This window comes from Euprymna scolopes, chromosome 30 (assembly GCF_053919585.1).
Source record: "Euprymna scolopes isolate OS-2025 chromosome 30, ASM5391958v1, whole genome shotgun sequence".
In the NCBI taxonomy this organism is placed as follows: Eukaryota; Metazoa; Mollusca; class Cephalopoda; order Sepiida; family Sepiolidae; genus Euprymna; species Euprymna scolopes.
Window position 1 is genome coordinate 75,112,279 of NC_136511.1, and position 20,120 is coordinate 75,132,398.

The following is a 20,120-nucleotide window of genomic DNA, read 5'->3' on the forward strand; positions in this document are numbered from 1 at the left end:
TTTTTTTAGGGAGGGGGAGGGCTGTCGGTTTGCTTTTCGTTCTTGTTTTTGAGGAGGATATTCAATTATAGAACTCGTATAGTTTTTAACAGGTGCTTATGCAGTTTGTCCGGGCGTTACTTACATTAAAACAGTTGATTAAACTGCATAAAGTGAGTGCATTTCTTCATATATTGGAAATTACTTGTTTCTTAGAATTTTAAACGTTAGTGGTAATTTTGAAGGATTTTCCGAGGGCGGACCCCTCCCCCCCCCCCGAAAAAAATTTTACGTTAAATTATTATAGAAAAGTGATCCCCCACTTTTTTACAACTAACATTTCTTTATATCTTGGAAACTAATCGTTTGCCGTAATTTTAAACGTTATTTTCGTTTTCAGCGACACCGAAAACCTCTGTGAGTGGTAATTTTTAAGGAATTTTCGAGGATGGAGTAATTCTTCATATTTACCCAAAATCAATATGATCTGAAAAATGATAAAATATGCATTCTTTCCATATTCGCCAAGAGCCTAAGGGAGACAATTCGAAAGTCTCAATAGTTATTTCCCTTGGTCCCTTGTGAGGCTAAGGGAGATAACTCGAATATTTCGCTAGATTCTAAAATAATGGTATTTAGCGGATAAAGAATAGCATATTTAAAATTAGAATTGATTCATATAAAAAAAAACAAAAAAAAACACGTTTTAATTTTGACAAAGAATTAAACATTTAATAAAGTTTTTGTCGTTTATTTTAAAACTCAGCATGCACAGCCATGGATCCTGCTTCTTCTCCAGCTGCTAAGGCTGCCCTTTATATTGAAATCGATGAAGCCACCCAGCAAGGTAATGTTTTCGCTTATGATTAACCAACTTTGATCCGTTTGAGCAACTTAAACTAGGCTTTAAGATATGTATAGTACAACTATAATCGTATTTAAGATTTCTGCTAATGCTAAGATAGAAAAAAAAAATACTCCCTGAACTTCAGTCGCGCGTAAGGTTGAAGTCTATATTTCGTCAAAGAAGAAAAAGTCACAAAAACGTACCTTCTCCCTAAAAAAAAAATAACGAGAAAATATCATTAAAAAACGTGGACAAACAAATACATGAACAGTCGTTTCGTCGCGTTATCTTGCTGATTTGCATCTATCTACATCTGGTTGTTGGTACGGGTTTAGGTTCTTCCAAGTCCCAAAACTACCGACCAGCTTTAATAATTACTAAACGTACAACAAGTATAAACGACAAGAATTTATTAACAAACATGAAAACATGACAACACTGCAATTCAGAACATTAAGGTAAAAAGATTACTCACTTCAATAGTGGGGTTTACGGGAGGAGTGAGGACTGTATTCTAGAGTTGTACTCTGCCTGTCCAACATTGTCTTTTAGGAGAAGAACTTTTTGCATCCGTGCCTCATGTGTACGGACTCTCCTCTTCTTTTTCTCAATGGCCCTCACTCCTTACCCTACCCCGGTAATCCGGTGCTCTTATTTATTCCCCTACATGGTGTTATCAAACGAAAAAGTGTATCTGATTATTGTAGCTGTTCTTCATCATTCTGTTTCAAGGGATGTTTATGTGCCTTATTAAAGAAAAACGTTATAATCATGTTGGAGGAGAGGCTGCTATGATAATGGGTTATAAAACAAGAAAGGAGAATATAAAACCGAACCTGCGTTTACTTTCGGTAGTCTCGTAAATTTCGCTTTCCTTATTTTGTCCTTTAGTCCCCACATTCCATGAGCAATGTTTCTGACAAAGGCGAAGTTTTACGGCTTTCTGTATTAGAATCTATCCATCTCACACTTATACGTATAAAATTTCATTGCGGAGATCAGTCCGTGGAGGTGTTGATCACGGTTACTTTGAATGCCTTGTGCTACGTGTGGCTACGTGCTATGAGTTAAGAAAAAATATTGGAATAAACTTGGAAAAGAACGTTTTATATTTTAATTATCTATTATATAAATATCACCTGTCTGTTTAAATGTATGTACGTATGTATGTATGTATGTTTCTGTTTTTATTTTTCCATTTTTTGGGGGTTTTTTTCGTGCGGCATAATTACATTGACATACTGGTTCTCGTCAAATCGCCGAAGTTGAGCCTGGCTAGTACCAGATGCGTGACCATTTGGGAATTCTAGACGTTGTATGTGCTTTCCGCTTATCTCGGCATTGTTTCTAGTCGTTCTGAACCTCCACTTGCCACTGGTATTTAACAATGTCGACTGAGGAGAGGCGTGGTTAGAGATTGCGCAACTCTTGCCACAAAAATTTCACACGCAGGCATCTTTATAGTGGGTATCCATAGTCTGTCAAGACTGAAGGAAGCCATTTTTTATGTATGTATGTATGTATGTATGTATGTATGTATGTATGTATGTCCAAAACTTTTCTCATTGGTATCAGACCGAATTGAAACAATTCCGTCTGAAAGGGCAATGTCTCGGTCGAATATGTGAAAATTTGGAAAAGCAGACAACTATTTCCTGTAGAAATGAACGTTTGCAATATGGGAGAGTAACAAAAAATCGTTTCTTCATAACAATTTAGCCAAAAAAGTCCTTTCTTTAATTCGTTTAAATAGAAAAAAAAAACTACTTTACTTCGCTGATGCGATCGTAGAGTAGTGGTTATAGTGACGGCGTCGTTATCTTAGATAGTGGTTTCAATCCTACATAAAGCCGGGCAGAGGCTTACTTGGCCAAAACGTGGTGAGACGACAACAACTATGGAAGGCAGTAATTGCAGTGGATGCAATCAGTAGATTCAGAGTTCCTATCCGTCGCGGTTACCACCTGACGAAGGCCAGAGGAATAGTTGGCCGAAACGTCATGAAACAACTAATAAAAGATGAGGATAATTGTCTGCAATAAAAAATAAAATTAATAAATAAATTTAATAAATAAAATTAATAAATAAAATTAATAAATAATACTCATCTCAATGAATTCCAATTAAAAATAATAAAGAAAAGTCTGTTTGTAAAGATCCGCACGTTGTATAACAGCGGCTGTATTTTAAAATGTTGGAACTGTGCGTTGGCAACGTGAGATTAATTTCAGGTGTGTGAGTTCCATTATATAATTTGACTTTCAAGCGCACTTGATGCATATTTTATTTTATTTGCATTATTTATTTATCTTAAAGAATAAACATGCTTTCGACTTATTAAATATGGTCTTCGTCAGGTTCTGACATTTGTTTCTAATTTCTATGCTGTTATTCACGTACGAGACGCTGTTTTTCAAATGTCAATACGAACACAAATCGTTATCAGTATCTGTTTGTTGCCTCAAGAAAAGTAAAATGTGACAGAAAATCGTTTATCATGTAGGAGAGAAAACCAGCTCCCACCTAAAAGGATACTCTTGAAGTAAGCAAAAGTATAAATTGCCTTATTATAGAAGGGTTTTCCTACATTGACTATGGACAAATTAACTTTAGTATCAGAACAGATACTACACTTGGATCTGGGCCCGAAAAAAACAGCCTTTATTTGCTTACCTACGAAATGTGATATAAGGTCGTTTGTAATATGGGCGAAAACCAGTTCGCAAAAAAAGAACACTCTGGCAGTTGTAAAAATACAAATTACCTTAGTATAAAAGGGTTTCCCCTATATTGATTACAGACAAATTAACTTGATTGTAGCACCAAAACAGATACTACACTTGGATCTGAATCCGAAGGCCAGATTTTACAATTTCTGTTTAACACACACCGTTAAACATTAATATATTTACGCATTGGTAATTTTTGTCATTATTTGATTTTTCCTAATATCCACAAACAAAATATATTAGTAAAAATATTATTAAAAAAATAAATAGATGAGCAAAATATACCGAACAAACGAAAATTGTTTTATTTATATAATCCTCCATTATTTGCAGATTTGAATATTGGTGGCAATGAATACGTGAGTACCATTCGGTTAAATGGCGTCTATGGTGCAAAAACTCCAGAAGGAATTGAATTAACATTTGGTCATTACTACCGTATGGTGGATCCTCGGGAATATTTTGCATTTGAATCAGAGACAGCATCACCCTTTGCCAACAAAGTACGGCTAATAAAACCAATTGACAGAGACGTGAGTATCGCAAAAGCATCTTTTACTAGAAGCATATCCTTCTCAGGGCGATGAAAACCAATTCTCTGGACAATTTATATTTATTTTTATTTAAATATGTTTTATGTGCATAAGAGTTTATCAATGGATATGTGTTCGTGGATATCACCCATTATCAGCATGGCTATGCTTCTTGGTGAAGGATCGAACTTACGACTACAGAATCAGCAATCTAGCATTTTATTATTGAGTCAGGACACCTTGGTAGATTTAATACATGATGTTTATCATTTTAAAATATAAGATCTTTCATATATATATATATATATATATATATATATATATATATATATATATATAAAGGAACAAACCGTATTATGAACACATATGGTTTGTTCCTTTTTATTTCTCTATTTTGTCAGAATACTATTTCCATATTTCTCATCATATATATATATATATATATATATATATATATATATATATATATATATATATATATATATATATATATATATATATATATATATATATATATATATATATATGCTGGTCCAGAGGTAAGGGTTTAGGCTCATTACTGTTGGGTCTCAATTTCGAATCTCGCTAGATACAGCCACTCTGATGAGTCGTAGACGACGAAACACGTGTCAGTGGATAATTACATTTTAAAAATATAATATATATATATATATATATATATATATATATATATATATATATATAAGGTGCCTTTAAGAAGTGTACAAACATTTTTGTACTGAAATTTAAATCTTGAAGATTCAGCATGGTATTTCTATACATCTTATGAGATAACTGGTGAAGCTTTATGGTTTCAGGTTCAAACTAACAGTTACAACAGGAATTAGAATACACCCTACTAAAGCCTGCTTGTCACAGCTGATGAATTTCAAAAATGCAATCTGGATGTGGGGACCTTCAGAAGGACGATATGCTATACAATTCTGTTTTAAACTTATAAAATGCTACAGGAACATATAGAATGCTTTAGACTGCTTTTTGAAGCATCTTGCATGAAGCGGGCATTGGTTTTTGAGTGGCATAAAAAGATTTAAGAGAGCAGGGAGTGCATAGTTTGATGTCAGTGTAGGAACTGTGCACTACTATTCGCGAGGATGCGGAAGATTTGCGCGAGTTTGTCCAAAGGGTGCTCAATGAGGATCAGAAAGAAAGAAGTTGTCATGGGCATCCAGACAATTCCTCACCCTCCCTATTTAGTAGACCTTGCTCCCTATGACTTTTGGTTATTCCCTAAGCTCAAGGAAAACCTCAGAGGCTGCCGTTATGAAACAATTGTGATAAAAGAGGTTATGACGAGAGTGATAGACACAAATAATGGAACTTCAATGGGGCTTTCAGAAATTGTCAGAACGGCACAACAAGGGAATTGTAGCCGGAGGAGATTATTTTGAAGGGAGCTAGAGTTTAGTGTGTGTTGGTTGGTTGGTTGGTTGTTTTTGTTTTACGGCATATCAACCCTTTTTGGGTTATTTAATGCCGAATCCAAAGATTTTGAAGAAAAAATTTTTTTAATAGAATATATTTGTTGTTTTCACGTCAGTTTCTATTTAACCCATAGTTGGGACCCTAACAGGTACTACCATTCCGGGTCAGAGTGGACCTGGGAGCAATGGTAATTAAAGGGTGGCTCCACACTCCCCAAAGCCCACAAGCTGGGGCCTCACCACTGGATATAGTTTAAGGTCATATCCAGGAACCCCATTGAGGGACTTTTACCCCCTGCAGGGGGGCAGTCGGCGTATTCTAATGCCCCACCGACAGGGCCTTTAGTGTGTGTACTATCAATAAAATTGCCAATACGAAAAGTCTGGAAACTTATTGAAGGCACCTAATACTTATATTATTATAACTGGTTTTGGTACGTTGGAATGTTTGTTTTTGCCTGCATTCCTAATAATCCGATATCTTTATCTAAATTACTGATACTAGGATATCTTGCTTTATTCAAATTGTTGGCCAACATTATTTATATCACGATATTTAGTTTACCAACGTTACATTATTACAATACATTTTTTACATATTAATATATCTTTTTTATCGACATTACTAATATTTAGATGCTAGCTGGCAGCCCAGCATTGCCCGGTCATACAATACGCTTAAACATGGTATTTTAATTTATACATATTGCATATGATTTATTGGAGAATTAATCCCCTATTGATTATTATATATTACGAGGAATAATTTGCCTAGTGGACTAATTCACAAAAAACAAAAATTAAATAATAATAATAATAATAATAATAATAATAATAATAATGTCGTTCATCAATTTCCGTCTGTGTTTGTTTACAACATCACACCAGCTGATATTTGGACTTGACGATGAATGCCCTGGAAAAGTCAGTTTAGTTTTACAATGTGCAAACGAAGAAATGATTTTCGGTAATTTTAAATTGTACCTCTTATTTTATCGTAAATTGAACTCATTGATAAGAAAAAATTAAAATAAAATCTTGAGGTACACCCAGACCCGAACAAAGGATCATTTTATCTGTAGTCGAATGCTCTATCACTAAGCTATATCTTTGGATTATAATACATCAGTTTTTTTAAGAAGAAATGATTTGCTAAAATTTTATTATCTCCCTTAACTGACGTAACAGGAAATATTACCATGTAAAAAATATTCTTTTTATATATAAAAGAGGAATGCGATTTTCGATACTCATCGGATGAATTTCCGTACAAAATATATCTAAGAACATTGCCAGACATATAAATTAGCTTTGTGTGAAATTTGCAAAAGATAGGTTCAGCCGTTTCGGAACCTATGAGGATGTTTTTTTTTTGTTTTTTTTACATGGAGTTCACCACTTATCAAGGCCCAATGGCCACTCGGGGATAAGGGTTATTGTGTGTACAGTACTCAATGGGATAGTGTAGCAATAGTATTGGAGAATTGGTAAGGTGTCATTACATAGGGGTGTTAATGTAGACATTGGTTACCTCCCTTGCTTCAGTTACATGGTTACCTCCCTTGCTTGTGGTGATATAAATAGGAGTCGGCCATCTTGGTTTAGTCAGTTCGTTCGTACAGTTTAGACAGACTACAAGTGTCTCAGCAAATGGTAGCAGAGATATCCCTCTGTGTGCGACAAAACGAAAAAAAAAAAAAAAAAAAAATAGCACTAGACAGATCGGATATCGGATATGGCAACTTCGAACAAACAACCTCCATTGTTGGAGGGGGAGGATGTTTACGAGAACTGGAAACAAGACGTTGAAATGTGGTCGTTGTTCACGGATCTTTCTGAGGAAAAAAAAGGGCCAGCAGTGTTTTTGACGCTACCACCGAATATTAGAGAATGTGTCCGTGAATTGCCAACAAGTGACATCGGCGGACGAGATGGCTTGAAGATCTTAATAAAGAAACTGGATGACATATATTTAAAGGATGAACACACGCGCGCTTACATGACTTTTAAGGAATTTTACACTTATAAAAGATCGTCAGGTACCAGTATAAATGACTTTCTTGTTCGTTATGAGTTTTTGTACCAAAGATTAAAAAAATTCTACATTATTCTACCGGAAGGAGTGCAAGCTTTTCTTGTTTTGAACGCGGTTAACATATCGGAAGAGAACGAAAAATTAGCGCAGACAACGTGTTCTGTTTTGACGTATCAAAACATGAAGGAATCGATAAAGAAAGTATTTGGTGACATTTATCGTGATGAAAATGTACCGGCAGTGAAATCAGAGCCCGAAATCGTCAACTATAATTATTCTAAACCGGGTAACAACAAAAGGCGTTTTCGTCGAGGACAATCTAATCCATGTGACCGAAGTGGAAACGTGTTGTTGTGTTACAAATGTCAGTCTCCGAACCATCTAATTAGAGAGTGTCCTAGAAATACGCCCAGGTTTACGGAAGCGACAGAACAAATACACATTACGTTGTTCATTCAAGAAAATATTTATTTGAGCAGTACAAATGAAAAATCTCAAATCTTGTAAAGGAAACATTTGGAATGGCAGTCTTGGATTCTGCTTGTACTCGCACACTGGCTGGCGAAGTGTGGCTTGATGTTTATTTAGATACTTTAAATGAAAGTGACCTGCAACTAGTGAAGTATACGAACTCAGACCGGAGTTTTTGTTTTGGTGATGGAGTGGCTGTCACAGCAATTAAAGTTGCTAAATTTCCGGTTACACTCGGAGGTATAAGAGTTTATATCGAAGCAGATATTGTGAAAAACGACTTGCCTCTTCTATTAAGTCACAAATCAATGAAGACAGCAGGAATAGTGCTAGATTTCCGGAAAGATATGTGCTGGATTTTTGATAAATGTATTGAACTAAAGACCACAACTTCAGGGCACTATTGTCTCCCCTTAACAAATAAGTTGTTGGATCATAGTGGTACTAAGAACATTGTATTACATGTTCAGAATTTTGGTCAGTGTTCTTTCACAGAAAAAAAAAAAAGCAGAAAAACTTCATCGACAGTTTGCTCATGCCTCGAAGGAAAAACTTGTTTCCTTGGTTAAAAAAAGTGGCAAATTCAATTACAAGGAATTTATAAAGGCGATTGAGGAGGTTTGTGAAAACTGTCAAATTTGCCTTAGATTTAAAAAAGCTCCACTGCGACCGGTTGTGGGATTGCCTCTTGGCAATAGATTTAATCACACAGTTTGCATGGATTTGAAAGAGTTCATCCACAATGAGGTGTGGATACTACATCTCATTGATGCCGCTACCAGGTATTCAGCGGCAACATTGATCAAAACAAAGAAGAAGGAGGAGATCATCAAAAACATCTTTATGATGTGGATTACCTATTTCGGATCTCCTGTTCGTTTTCTGAGTGATAATGGGGGTGAATTCAACAACGAACACTATAGACAGATGAATGAAAAACTCAACATAGAGACCTGTACTACTGCCGCAGAAAGTCCATTCAGCAACGGTACTGTAGAACGTCATAATTTGATAGTTGCTGAGGCAATGAAAAAAACAATTGACGATGAGAAGTGTGAACCTGAAATTGCCTTGGCATGGGCTATTTGTGCAAAAAATGCCCTCCTCAATTACTCTGGACACAGTCCAAATGAACTTGTATTCGGTTTCAATGTAAATACACCCTCAATTCTGACAGACCAGTTACCTGCTATGGAGTCCTCTACTACAAGTGACATGGTGAGAAAAAATTTAAATGCTCTCCATAGTGCAAGGAGAAACTTTTTGGAAGCTGAGTCCAGTGAGAGAATTAGGAGAGCTCTCAGGTCTAATGTCAGAACTTATGCTGATGAAGATTATGCTACCGGAGACCAAATCTATTATCGGAGGCAGGGTTTTAAAGGATGGCGTGGTCCAGCAAAAGTGTTAGGCAGAGAAGGCCAGTTTGTCTTAATCAGACATGGCGGAGCATTTTATAGGATGCATCCGTGCCAATTGATGAAAGTGAATAAAAACAACGAAAAAAGAACAAAAAAAGCTGAAATGCTGGGAAACACTACAGAAGGGAAGAATGAATACCTTTCAGTTGAGGAGGAGGAGTTGCAGAATCAAGTGGTAGAAAGTGAAGATATAGACAGAGAAGAAGTTGTTGATAGTTCTACCAGTTTAAGAGATAAGACTGAAAAACCTGGCCGAAATAAGACCATAACTTATAAAATAAATGGAAGTGGGGAGTGGAAGAAAGGAAAGGTTATGTCAGTACAACCTAAATCAACTGGCAAATATAGTCATTGGATCAATATAGAACCTGAGGATGAAAACGAGGATCAAGTTTGTATCAACTGGAATCATATTGATCATTGGAGAGAAGTGCCCCAATATACTGAACAGGAAAATGTAGTCCTGCTCACCGCTGAACAAGAGCAGTCGAAAGCTGTAATGGATGCCAAGCATAAAGAAATAAAAAACATGAACACCTATGAAGTATTTGAATGTGTGCCATACACAGGTCAAAAAACAATATCCACAAGATGGGTGATTACTGAAAAATTCAAGGATAATCAGAAAACAATGAAAGCTCGCCTTGTAGCACGAGGCTATGAAGAAAATAGTAATCTGAAAACGGACTCCCCAACATGTAGCCGTGAAGCTATGCGAATGGTCATGCTAACCGCATCAATAAAGAATTGGATGCTGCAGACCATAGATTTTACCTCAGCCTTTTTGCAAGGTGGTATTTTAGAGAGAGATGTGTACCTGAGGCCACCATCTGATGTTTGTCCTAAATCTCAAGTGTGGAAATTAAAAAGATGCATCTATGGATTGAATGATGCTCCACGGGCATGGTACAAGAGAGTTACTCAGGCTTTGATTGAATTAAAAGGAGTAGCAAGTGCTTATGATAATGCATTGTTTTTGTGGCATGATATTAAAGGAAATTTGACTGGAATTCTTGCTATGCACGTGGATGATTTTGTTTTCTGTGGAAACACAGAGTTTGAAAGGGATGTGATTGCAACATTGAAAGAAAAATTTAAGGTGGGATCTCATGAAAGTGGAACATTCAAATATGTTGGACTGAATGTTAATCAACAGGAAAATGGGATCACTGTAGAACAAGATCTATATGTATCTTCCATATCTCCAATAGAAATAAGCAAAGGGAGGATACTGAGGAAAAATGATGAACTGAATGAAGAAGAAAAGCATGAGTTGAAGAGACTTGCAGGTCAGATGATGTGGGTTTCAACTCAAACACGCCCTGATATAGCTTTTGATGTGTGTAAAATGAGCAACACTGGAAAGCATCCCAAAGTAAAAGCCTTATTTGAGGCGAATAAAGCCTTATCAAAATTGAAATCCAAGAAGGGTTCTATAACATTTCCAAAATTGGGAAAGCCCTCAGATTTACACATTTTGTGTTATACTGATGCCTCTTATGCCAGTCTGGAAGATGGATCTTCACAGGGTGGTTTTGTTGTCTTTATTGGAGGAAGTACTGACAAAATGGCCCCCATGTGTTGGGCGTCAAAGAAATTGGACAGAGTGACAAAAAGCCCATTGGCCTCAGAGACTCTTGCTCTGAATGAGGGAGCTGATGCTGGTGTTTTGACTGCGGTTATGATACAAGAGGTATTTCAGTTATCTAAATTGCCAGACGTTCTCTGCAAGACAGATAATGCATCACTTGTGGAGACATTGAATTCCAACAATCTGGTAAGCGATCGACGATTGAGAATAGATGTAGCAAGGCTGAAGGAAATGAAGAGTAGAGGAGAGATACAGATAGAATGGATCAAGGGTTGTGATCAGGTCTCTGATTGTTTGACCAAGGCAGGAGCTTCGTCTGAGCTTCTAAGGGACTTGTTAAATCAGAAATAAATTATTCACTTGAGGACAGCAGCAATGTTAATGTAGACATTGGTTACCTCCCTTGCTTCAGTTACATGGTTACCTCCCTTGCTTGTGGTGATATAAATAGGAGTCGACCATCTTGGTTTAGTCAGTTCGTTCGTACAGTTTAGACAGACTACAAGTGTCTCAACAAGGGGGGGGGTTCATCAGGAATTTGTTTGTGTTGGACTTGAAGACATGCAGGTTGAAGTCGGGAGGGAAACAGGCAAGCTGAACAGAGTTCCACAGGCGTGCAGTTCTAAGAAAGAAGCTTCGTTCGTGGAATCTACGTTTTGATTTAGGCACAGATAAGGAGTGGAGAAAATTATTGACGGTGGTTTCAGCTAGTCGGGTGTTTTTTGAAAATGATTGGTGAGGGGGGACCAGAGAATGGAGCTCAGACGAGCACTTGTCATAGAAATAATGATAGAACAAAGACAGGCTCGCTACGTCTCTTCTGTGGGAAAGAAGTTGCAGGGAAGAGAAAAGGGGCATCCCCCACTAAGACACAAAGTCTATTTTGTACTCTGTCAAGGCAGGATAGGCTGTTTTTAGCAGCTACTGCCCAGATGTGGCAGCAGTACTCCATCTTTGGACGTACTTGGCTCTTATATAGATAGAGAATTGCATCATTAGTGAGATATCTTCTGGAGCGGTAGAAGGATCCCACCATTTTCCCAGCGACCTTGGCCACAGACTTGATGTATGTGTTCCATTTAAGATCAGGAGTAAAGGTCAAACCCAGAAGCTTATCAAAACATGGGGCCTCCCCTAGACGAGAGCCATCCATTTCAATTGATGCCAGATGGGGATCAGAGCGTTTATGATGTAGAGATAGGAGCTTGGTCTTAGATGCATTAAAGGTAACCAGCCACCTCTTTCCCCACTGTACCATGCGCTCAAGATTAGAGGAGAGAGAATCAGAGAGAACATCATCATTTACAGCCTTTGATGTGTTGCCATAGATGGTCGTGTCATCAGCATAGATGTCAACGAAGGATTTTAGTATGTGTTTTGGGAGATCATTGATGTAGATCAGGAAGAGAGTTGGGCCCAGTATGGACCCCTGAGGGACACCAGCATTAATACTGTGGGCCTCTGATTTCTGTCCATCAACCATTTCTCTTATGAGCCTATAAGAGAGAAATGATTTAATGATCGAGAAAACATTTCCAGTTATATCGTAGCTGGAAATCTTGTGTAGTAAGCCTTTATGCCAAACCTTATTAAAGGCCTTGATATGTCGAGAGCAATTGCCCTAGAAATGAAGCCTTTGTCAAGAGATTCACTAATCCTATGAGATATAACCATTAGCACATCTGCTGTAGATCTAGCAGAACCGAAACCATATTGAGTGTGTGTGTGTGTGTCGCTAAGAAGGTTATTTCTGCTGAGGTGGTTGACTACTTCTCTATTTATTATGGATTCCAGCAACTTACTCATGACACACAGGAGATTTATTGGTATGTACTGAGAGGGAGATGACTCACACACATATAAAGTGACTTTTATATAATTGTAGAGATTAAGATATCGTTTATCCATTTTACCCTAATATGATATCTTTTTTATTTGATTATCTGTCTCACGATATGCAGTTTACCGATTAAGATATCTTTTTTTATCAATGTTTATTTACTACGACACACATGTTGCTTACTGTTGTGGCCCTAGGAAAGAGTAATAAAGAAAGACTCTAACAACAGGTTTAGGTAGAAAGAATATATTGTACAATAAAAGAGAGTATAAATAAAAAGTAGTCAGCATTTTTCAACTGTTTTTTTTTCTTGTACTTGCCTCCCCACGAGGGCAGATTAAGACATGAGGTCGGTTTTTGATTTGAGTGAAAAAGGGGACACCCTGGTCAGTAACAAAATTTTTTAAAAATGTACAAGTCATGAAGGATTACTTCCATAAGATATTGAAGTGTAGCATCAGAACAAATGGTATTTAGTTGCTTCCCCACAGAATCACATTAGACACAAGGTCGTTTTTTAATGTCGGAGAAAACCAGCTTCTCTTAAAAGGAGGCACTCTTGCAGTGTCTAAATAAATAGTAATTGTCTCGGTTTGTAGAGTTTCCCTTCCATTGACTAAAACCTAATTAATTTAAATAGTAATTGCCTCAGTATGAAGGGTTTCCCCTACATTAACCAAGAACCAATTACTAGAGTGAGGCATCAGAACAGATACTACACTTTGAGACATTAAATCTTTTATTCAGGCTAAAATTAACATGAACAAAAAACTTAGGCATAAGAATAAAAACACCCTAATCACTATACGACACACTGTATATATACAAGAATAAAAAAGCATTGGAAATGCAAAAGGATATAGGGATGGTATGCCAAAAAGTATACAAACAAGATAGCTATGAATGGCTAGGCACATGGAAATAGAATTGCATCCAAAGTATAGCCCTATAGCTTTTCTCCAATCTTCATTCCGTGCCATCATTACGGTTGTAAAAAGCTATAGGGCTATACTTTGGATGCAATTCTATTTCCATGTGCCTAGCCATTCATAGCTATCTTGTTTGTATACTTTTTGGCATACCATCCCTATATCCTTTTGCATTTCCAATGCTTTTTTATTCTTGTTAATTAGTATTTTTACTTACAGTCTTATTTTTAAACTTACATTCATGATAGTATTGTCTTTTTTAGGAGGCGGCTCATTGCCGCCTCCATTAGTAGCAGGTCGCTTCCTGCTGGGTTTTAGGTCTTTGGGTTTTGGGCCTTAGGAGTGCCTCATTGGTCCTCCATCGGTTCTATATTACATAGAGAGTGCTACCGCCTCTCTGATAAAACAGTTAGAGTATTATAAAGTTCTAAAATGTTCATACCTTCACTATTAAATTTTTCTTGGTTCATTCTTTGGCGTTTTGGCAAAGATTTGGCAGTTTTTGATATTTATATTTATAATAGTTTGTGCATGAGGCAGCTTTTTCCCCCTTGGGATCCCTGTTATACCGTGCTTTTGAGTCAGCACGTGAAGCATCCTTCTTTTTTTCTGGTTCTTTGTTATAAAGAGCACGTGAGGCAGCTTTTTTTCCCTCGGAATCCCTGTTATACCGTGCTTTTGAGTCAGCACGTGAGGCAGCCTTCTTTTTTTCTGGTTCTTTGTTATAAAGAGCACGTGAGGCAGCCTTCTTTTTTTCTGGTTCTTTGTTATAAAGAGCACGTGAGGCAGCCTTCTTTGCCTCAGGATTTGCATGACACTTAATTTTTATTATTTCAGCATTTTTCTGATAGTATTCTTTTTGCTCAGATAATACCTTGACTTTGTTTTTTTACTACGTGCTGACTTTGGCATTTTTTATTAAATGTAAACATCTAACACTTATGTGTATGTATAGTAGCCACAATATCTAGTTATTTTTGTGGCTAGGGCTTGGATTTTGATTCTTTTTGGTCAGCTTCCAGTGAGTTCTTAGAAGATGACTTTCTTGCAGTTTCTTTTGCGGTTAATTTAACTTATTTCCTTTGGCGTTTGGTGAGTTCTTAGAAGAACTGGTCTGATCTACTTTTCTTAGCGAGCAAAGAGATTCAGCTGCATTTAACAATGGTTGCTATAGTGTATTTTTACGCATGCGTGAGAATTTCAAGTTTCCTCCTTATTTTTCAATAGTTTGACAGTAGTCATGTGTCTTTCTGCCAAGAGTGACAGACGTCAGTGTTAGCCGTGATCGTCTAGAGGGTAGGACCCCACGTTATGGCCGTGCTAACCTAGGTTCGAATCCTGGTCACAGCATTGACATTTTGTACATATTTTACAGTCCAAAATCTGAGGAATTATTTGTTTTTATAACATTGTTTTTTGACGTCGTACTTGCTGATAGGTTACTCTTATAACAATTTTGATCAACTGAGATAAAGATTTCGTGGTTTCATTAACGCTGGTGGGTTACTGTTTAAAGAAAAAACCTTAACGTTCACCTCAAATATTCAGCGTCCAAGAAATATAGGCCACTGGCAAACTGGAACGTCTGTGAGCATCCGGTGTATTATTTGGAGCTGTCCCTTTTGAGAGAAGTTCCGTGGTCGAAGTGGTCTGTCTACATTGGGTATATAGTATTTAAAACTTGTTATTACACGTAATCTTATTTACTTATGGAGTTAGCTAAAAAGCGATGGGTCACTGCACTTCTCCGTGTAAAGAGCAGTCGATTGATGCTTGAACTGTTGTCAGAGACCGTTCGTACACCGAGATACATCGTCTCAAAAGAAAGAAGAAAGAAGAAGAAAGAAGAAAGAAGAACAAGTGGCCATTTTTGTACCCTTTTCTTTTTGCTCTCTTTTGACATTTTAACCGACGTTCTGACACTCGCTGGATTCGTAAGACGCTTCTCTGTAAGAATATGTGCTTTTTGAAACTTATAAGTTGATTTTAGTTGAGATTTGGATAGTTTTGTTTTGTAGGCGTATATAGGCGTGTACGGGCCATCCCTATATAGAGAGTGCTATCGCGTCTCTGATATATATATATATATATATATATATATATATATATATATATATATATATATATATATATATATACAGGGTGACCCCCCAAAAAACAGAGGACATTCAATTGTTTTTCTGAGCATTTTACAGTCAACGGAGAAAAAAAGACCAAAGACCCTAGTGTTTTGATGTGATATTTTGAATATAATAAACTAGTTATGACCAAAGTTTCATTTCATTCGGACAAAACACTAAGAAACGGGGCCTAATTAGAGTTAGGGCCCGTTTTTTTGGGGGGGATCACCCTGTATATACATATATATATATATATATATATATATATTTATATATATATTTATATATATATATATATATATATATATATATATATATATATATATATATATATATATATTACAGCGTTAACGAGACATCTGTTATGGAAACCCTGTTTATATATGCCCGACCATACAATATTCAGTATATAAAATACAGGTCAGTTTAAATTCAATTTGAAATGGTGTGGCATAATTTTTGCAGACAAAAGAACGTTAAATTTTTGTTCAAAGATCTCTTTGTACCGGAGGATTTAATCTGCAAACCAGATTAACAAGACAATTGCATAGACCCGAGAAAGAGACAGAAAGCAATACATTCGCTTTGTTGTGGGCAAGAAAGAATGAGGGATGAAAAAAGAGAGAAGGGGTGGGGGCTAAATTTGCAATTCAATGCATGACTACTACTTACAGCCTTACAAACACCGGAGATAAGTCAAGCGATTGTTTTCGTTACAGATCACTTAAAAAAAGCTGCTATGAGCAGAGACCACAATACGTTTTTTTTTTTTTCGCAAATACACCCGTATCTTCTCCGTCTTTGATTAATTCATAGCATATACAATAATGCTTACTGGTCGTGGAGAGAATGAATGCCTACTGAAGAGAACTTGAATGCCTACTGGAAAGAATTTTAATCCTTACTGAAGGTGAACTTGAATGACTACTAGAAACTTATCTCGATCAGCCAAGGCCTCTCTGTAGAGAAGTTTGTCAAGACAATTTAGAATGATAATACTTCCCTCTACAAGCAAATCCTGACTAAATAATAAAAAAAACCCATAGTACCCTAAGCAAAAATAAAGTTTCTTCGGTATTGATACTCGCATTGGCTCATACGAGAATTATTACACTTTTTCTAAATGATGTTGCCTATAGTAATAATACTAAACTAGATACCCCAACAGACAAGATGAATTCTTGTCTTGGAATCTAGTAAGAAAAAGAGACCACAAGAAAGATATACTACAGCATAGTTAACTTGTCAATGAGGGAGATGAACACTAATGTTCTTAATTCTTTACTAACTCATCGCTTGAGATAAAAAAGGTGAATTTTAGTAGAATATTCCAATATTTATGTGGCTCATATAAAAAAATCAAGTGTCGGTCCCAAAAAGATGCATCTTTATTTTTGAAAACATCGACCAAAATAAAATGAAACAGGTGGATAATTTATTTGCATAAGGGACTTATTACCAAGGGACTTATTACCAAGGGACTTATTACCAAGGGACTTATTACTAAGGTAATTAATGAAATCTGGGAGAATTCATTAGGTTAAGGGGTCTTGGATATGACCTTAAACTATATCCAGTGGTGAGGCCCCTGCTTGCGGGCTTTGGGGAGTGTGGAGCCACCATTTAATTGCCATTGCTCCCAGGTCCACTCTGATCCGGAGTGGTAGTACCTGTTAGGGTTCCAACTATGGGTTAAATAGAAACCGACTTGAAAACAACAAATATATTCTATTTAAAAAAAGATTCTTCCGAATCTTTGGATTCGGCATTAAATAACCTGATAAGGGTTGATATGCCGTAAAACAAAAACAACCAACCAAATCATTAGGTTAAGAAAAAGAGAGAGATGGACTAAAACCTGTGAGTAAATGCATGACATTCACCAGCAACATGAACTGGAGCGCATATGTTTAAGGCATTGCCAAAGTTGCTGTCAAGAAAGTGGGATCCTTCTACCTTGCAAGAAAATTACTCACATCAGAGAGTATCCTATATCTTTACAAAGCTACTATTCGCTCATGTATGAAGTTTTATTGTTATATATAGGTTTATGGATCTACCACTAGCCTCTTACATGTAAACAGATGTCAACTCCTATAAATCTCTCCCTATCGGCTATGGTTCAACATCTGTCCCATTGCCTGTTTTACAAGAACTTTAATGAGTATGCTCTGCTAAACTCATAGAACTTGTTCTCTCCCGACGTACATACTCTCGACTTACACGATAAGCAGCAATATTCCCCCTTTCCAATGTTGAGATTCCTGTGGAACTCTCTTCCGTTTGCCTGTTTCCCACCTGACTACAACTTGGATGTCTTCAAGTCCATCATAAACAAATTCTTGATATACCGCCCCCTTAAGTAAGGCACTTATCAAGTCTCCATTACTAACGATTACTACGATATTATCCCATTGATTACTGTACACGCAATAACCCTTATCCCCGAGTGGCTTGTGGGCCTTGATAAGTGGTGACTACCATGTAAAAAAAAAAAAGGATCTTTAGACGCCATAAAGTCTTCTACTGTGATAGTTTTTTTTTTCCTACGAAATGCTAGAGTTAGGAACTATCTCCGTTTCCTGCTTCTCTGACTGTATTATCATGCAGAAATTTAAATGTAATGTGAACAGGCATCTCGGTACTGAACTCCTCACAATCTCTTGTAAGACAGAGTCCCGAATAGCAGCCCCTAACATGAGCCGAGCTTTTTTGCGGCTGTCTCTGGCAATGTTTATCCACATCAATTATATTTCGCTAGGTTGTCTAATATTCTAATTCTGATGATATTTTTCATGTTTTTTGCTTGACAGGGTCCTACTGATTCCGTTATGGATGACACATTGGCTGATACTTTCAGTCTGAAATGTGTCCCTTTCAAGAATAAAACAATAACAGTAAGTTAACTTTCTTTTTAATAAATATACAAATACTTTTTTTTATTTCCTTTTTTTTTTTAATTATTTGAAATCCTTTGAGATGGAGCTTTATAATTTGTATAATTATTCTTTTTACGGACTGCTATCTTCATTTTCATAGTTGGTGTTATTGTTTCACCACGTTCCAGCCAACTTATCCTCTGGCCTTCTTCAGGATATTAACTGTGGCTGGATATGAATGTTGAGTCTTGAAACTTTATCCTCAGTAATTACTGCCTTCCATACTTGTTGTCTTGCCATATTTTGGCCAAGGGAACCTCTGATCTGCTTGGGTAGTATTGAAACAACTATCTTCAGACAATGCTCAACCGGAATCATAGAGATTCAACGCCGTTATCCACTGCGCCATGGGCCCAGAAATAGAGCATTGTTTGAAGATAATGGTTTCAATCTTACCCAAGTAGGCCAGATGATTAGTTGGTTAAAATGTGGTGAAACAACAACAACAACTACAGAAGACAGTAATTACTCACTTGAAGATTCCAGAGGATGAGTTAGCCTAAACAATAACTATAAAGATGAGGATAACAGTCCGCAAAAAGAATAAATTCATATAAATACTTTTTTTTCCACAATAATAATTGGTTAATTATTTGGTAAGAAGTAATACCAGCAATTAGGTCATATGAGTATCTACGAGGGGCGTGCAGTAAGTAATGCCCCCGACCCACTTCCCATAGCAGTAGAGCAACGAAACTTGGCACAGTTATTAGTCTTTCTCTACATAGGAACAACCCAGAGTTATGCATTTCTCCCATCGTTCGTTGCAGCTCTGCAGACCGTTTTTGTAGAACACCCCAGGTTGCTCCTCCAACCACGACGTGACTTCATCATCTGAGAAACGCTTTCCTTTCAAAAAAAAACTTCATGGCTGGGAAGGGGTGAAAGTCAGAGGGTGCAAGGTCAGGAGAGTAGGAAGGGTGGGGGAGGATTTCATAACCACACGCCCATGCTTCTGATCTGGCGACATGCAAGTTGTGGACTGGAGCGTTGTCCTACAGAAGGATGGTACCTTTGCTGATCTTGCCACGCCTCTTGATTTTGATAGCTTCCCTTAATTTCCTCAAAAGTTAAGCATAATAGGCTCCTGTAATTGTGGTATCCTTTGCCAGGAAATCTGTCATCACTGCTCCGTCCTGGTCCCAGAAGACTGTGAGCATGACCTTGCCAGCGGAGGGCTGCACCCTTGCCTTCTTTGGAGGTGGTGAGTCCAGGTGCTTCCACTGCATTGACTGGGCTTTGGT

General features: G+C 37.0%; 1 protein-coding gene across 2 annotated transcripts in view; it reads left to right on the forward strand.

The window, feature by feature from the left end:
- LOC145254842 (uncharacterized) overlaps positions 1–20,120 on the forward strand; it is an 88,672-nt gene that overhangs the window by 15,015 nt on the left and 53,537 nt on the right. For both annotated transcript variants that reach the window (XM_080113680.1, XM_080113679.1), the window contains exons 3-5: positions 746–826; positions 3,889–4,088; positions 18,751–18,834. In XM_080113680.1, coding sequence (XP_079969806.1) covers positions 746–826; positions 3,889–4,088; positions 18,751–18,834 — 365 coding nt within the window. The remainder of the gene's footprint in view (positions 1–745; positions 827–3,888; positions 4,089–18,750; positions 18,835–20,120) is intronic.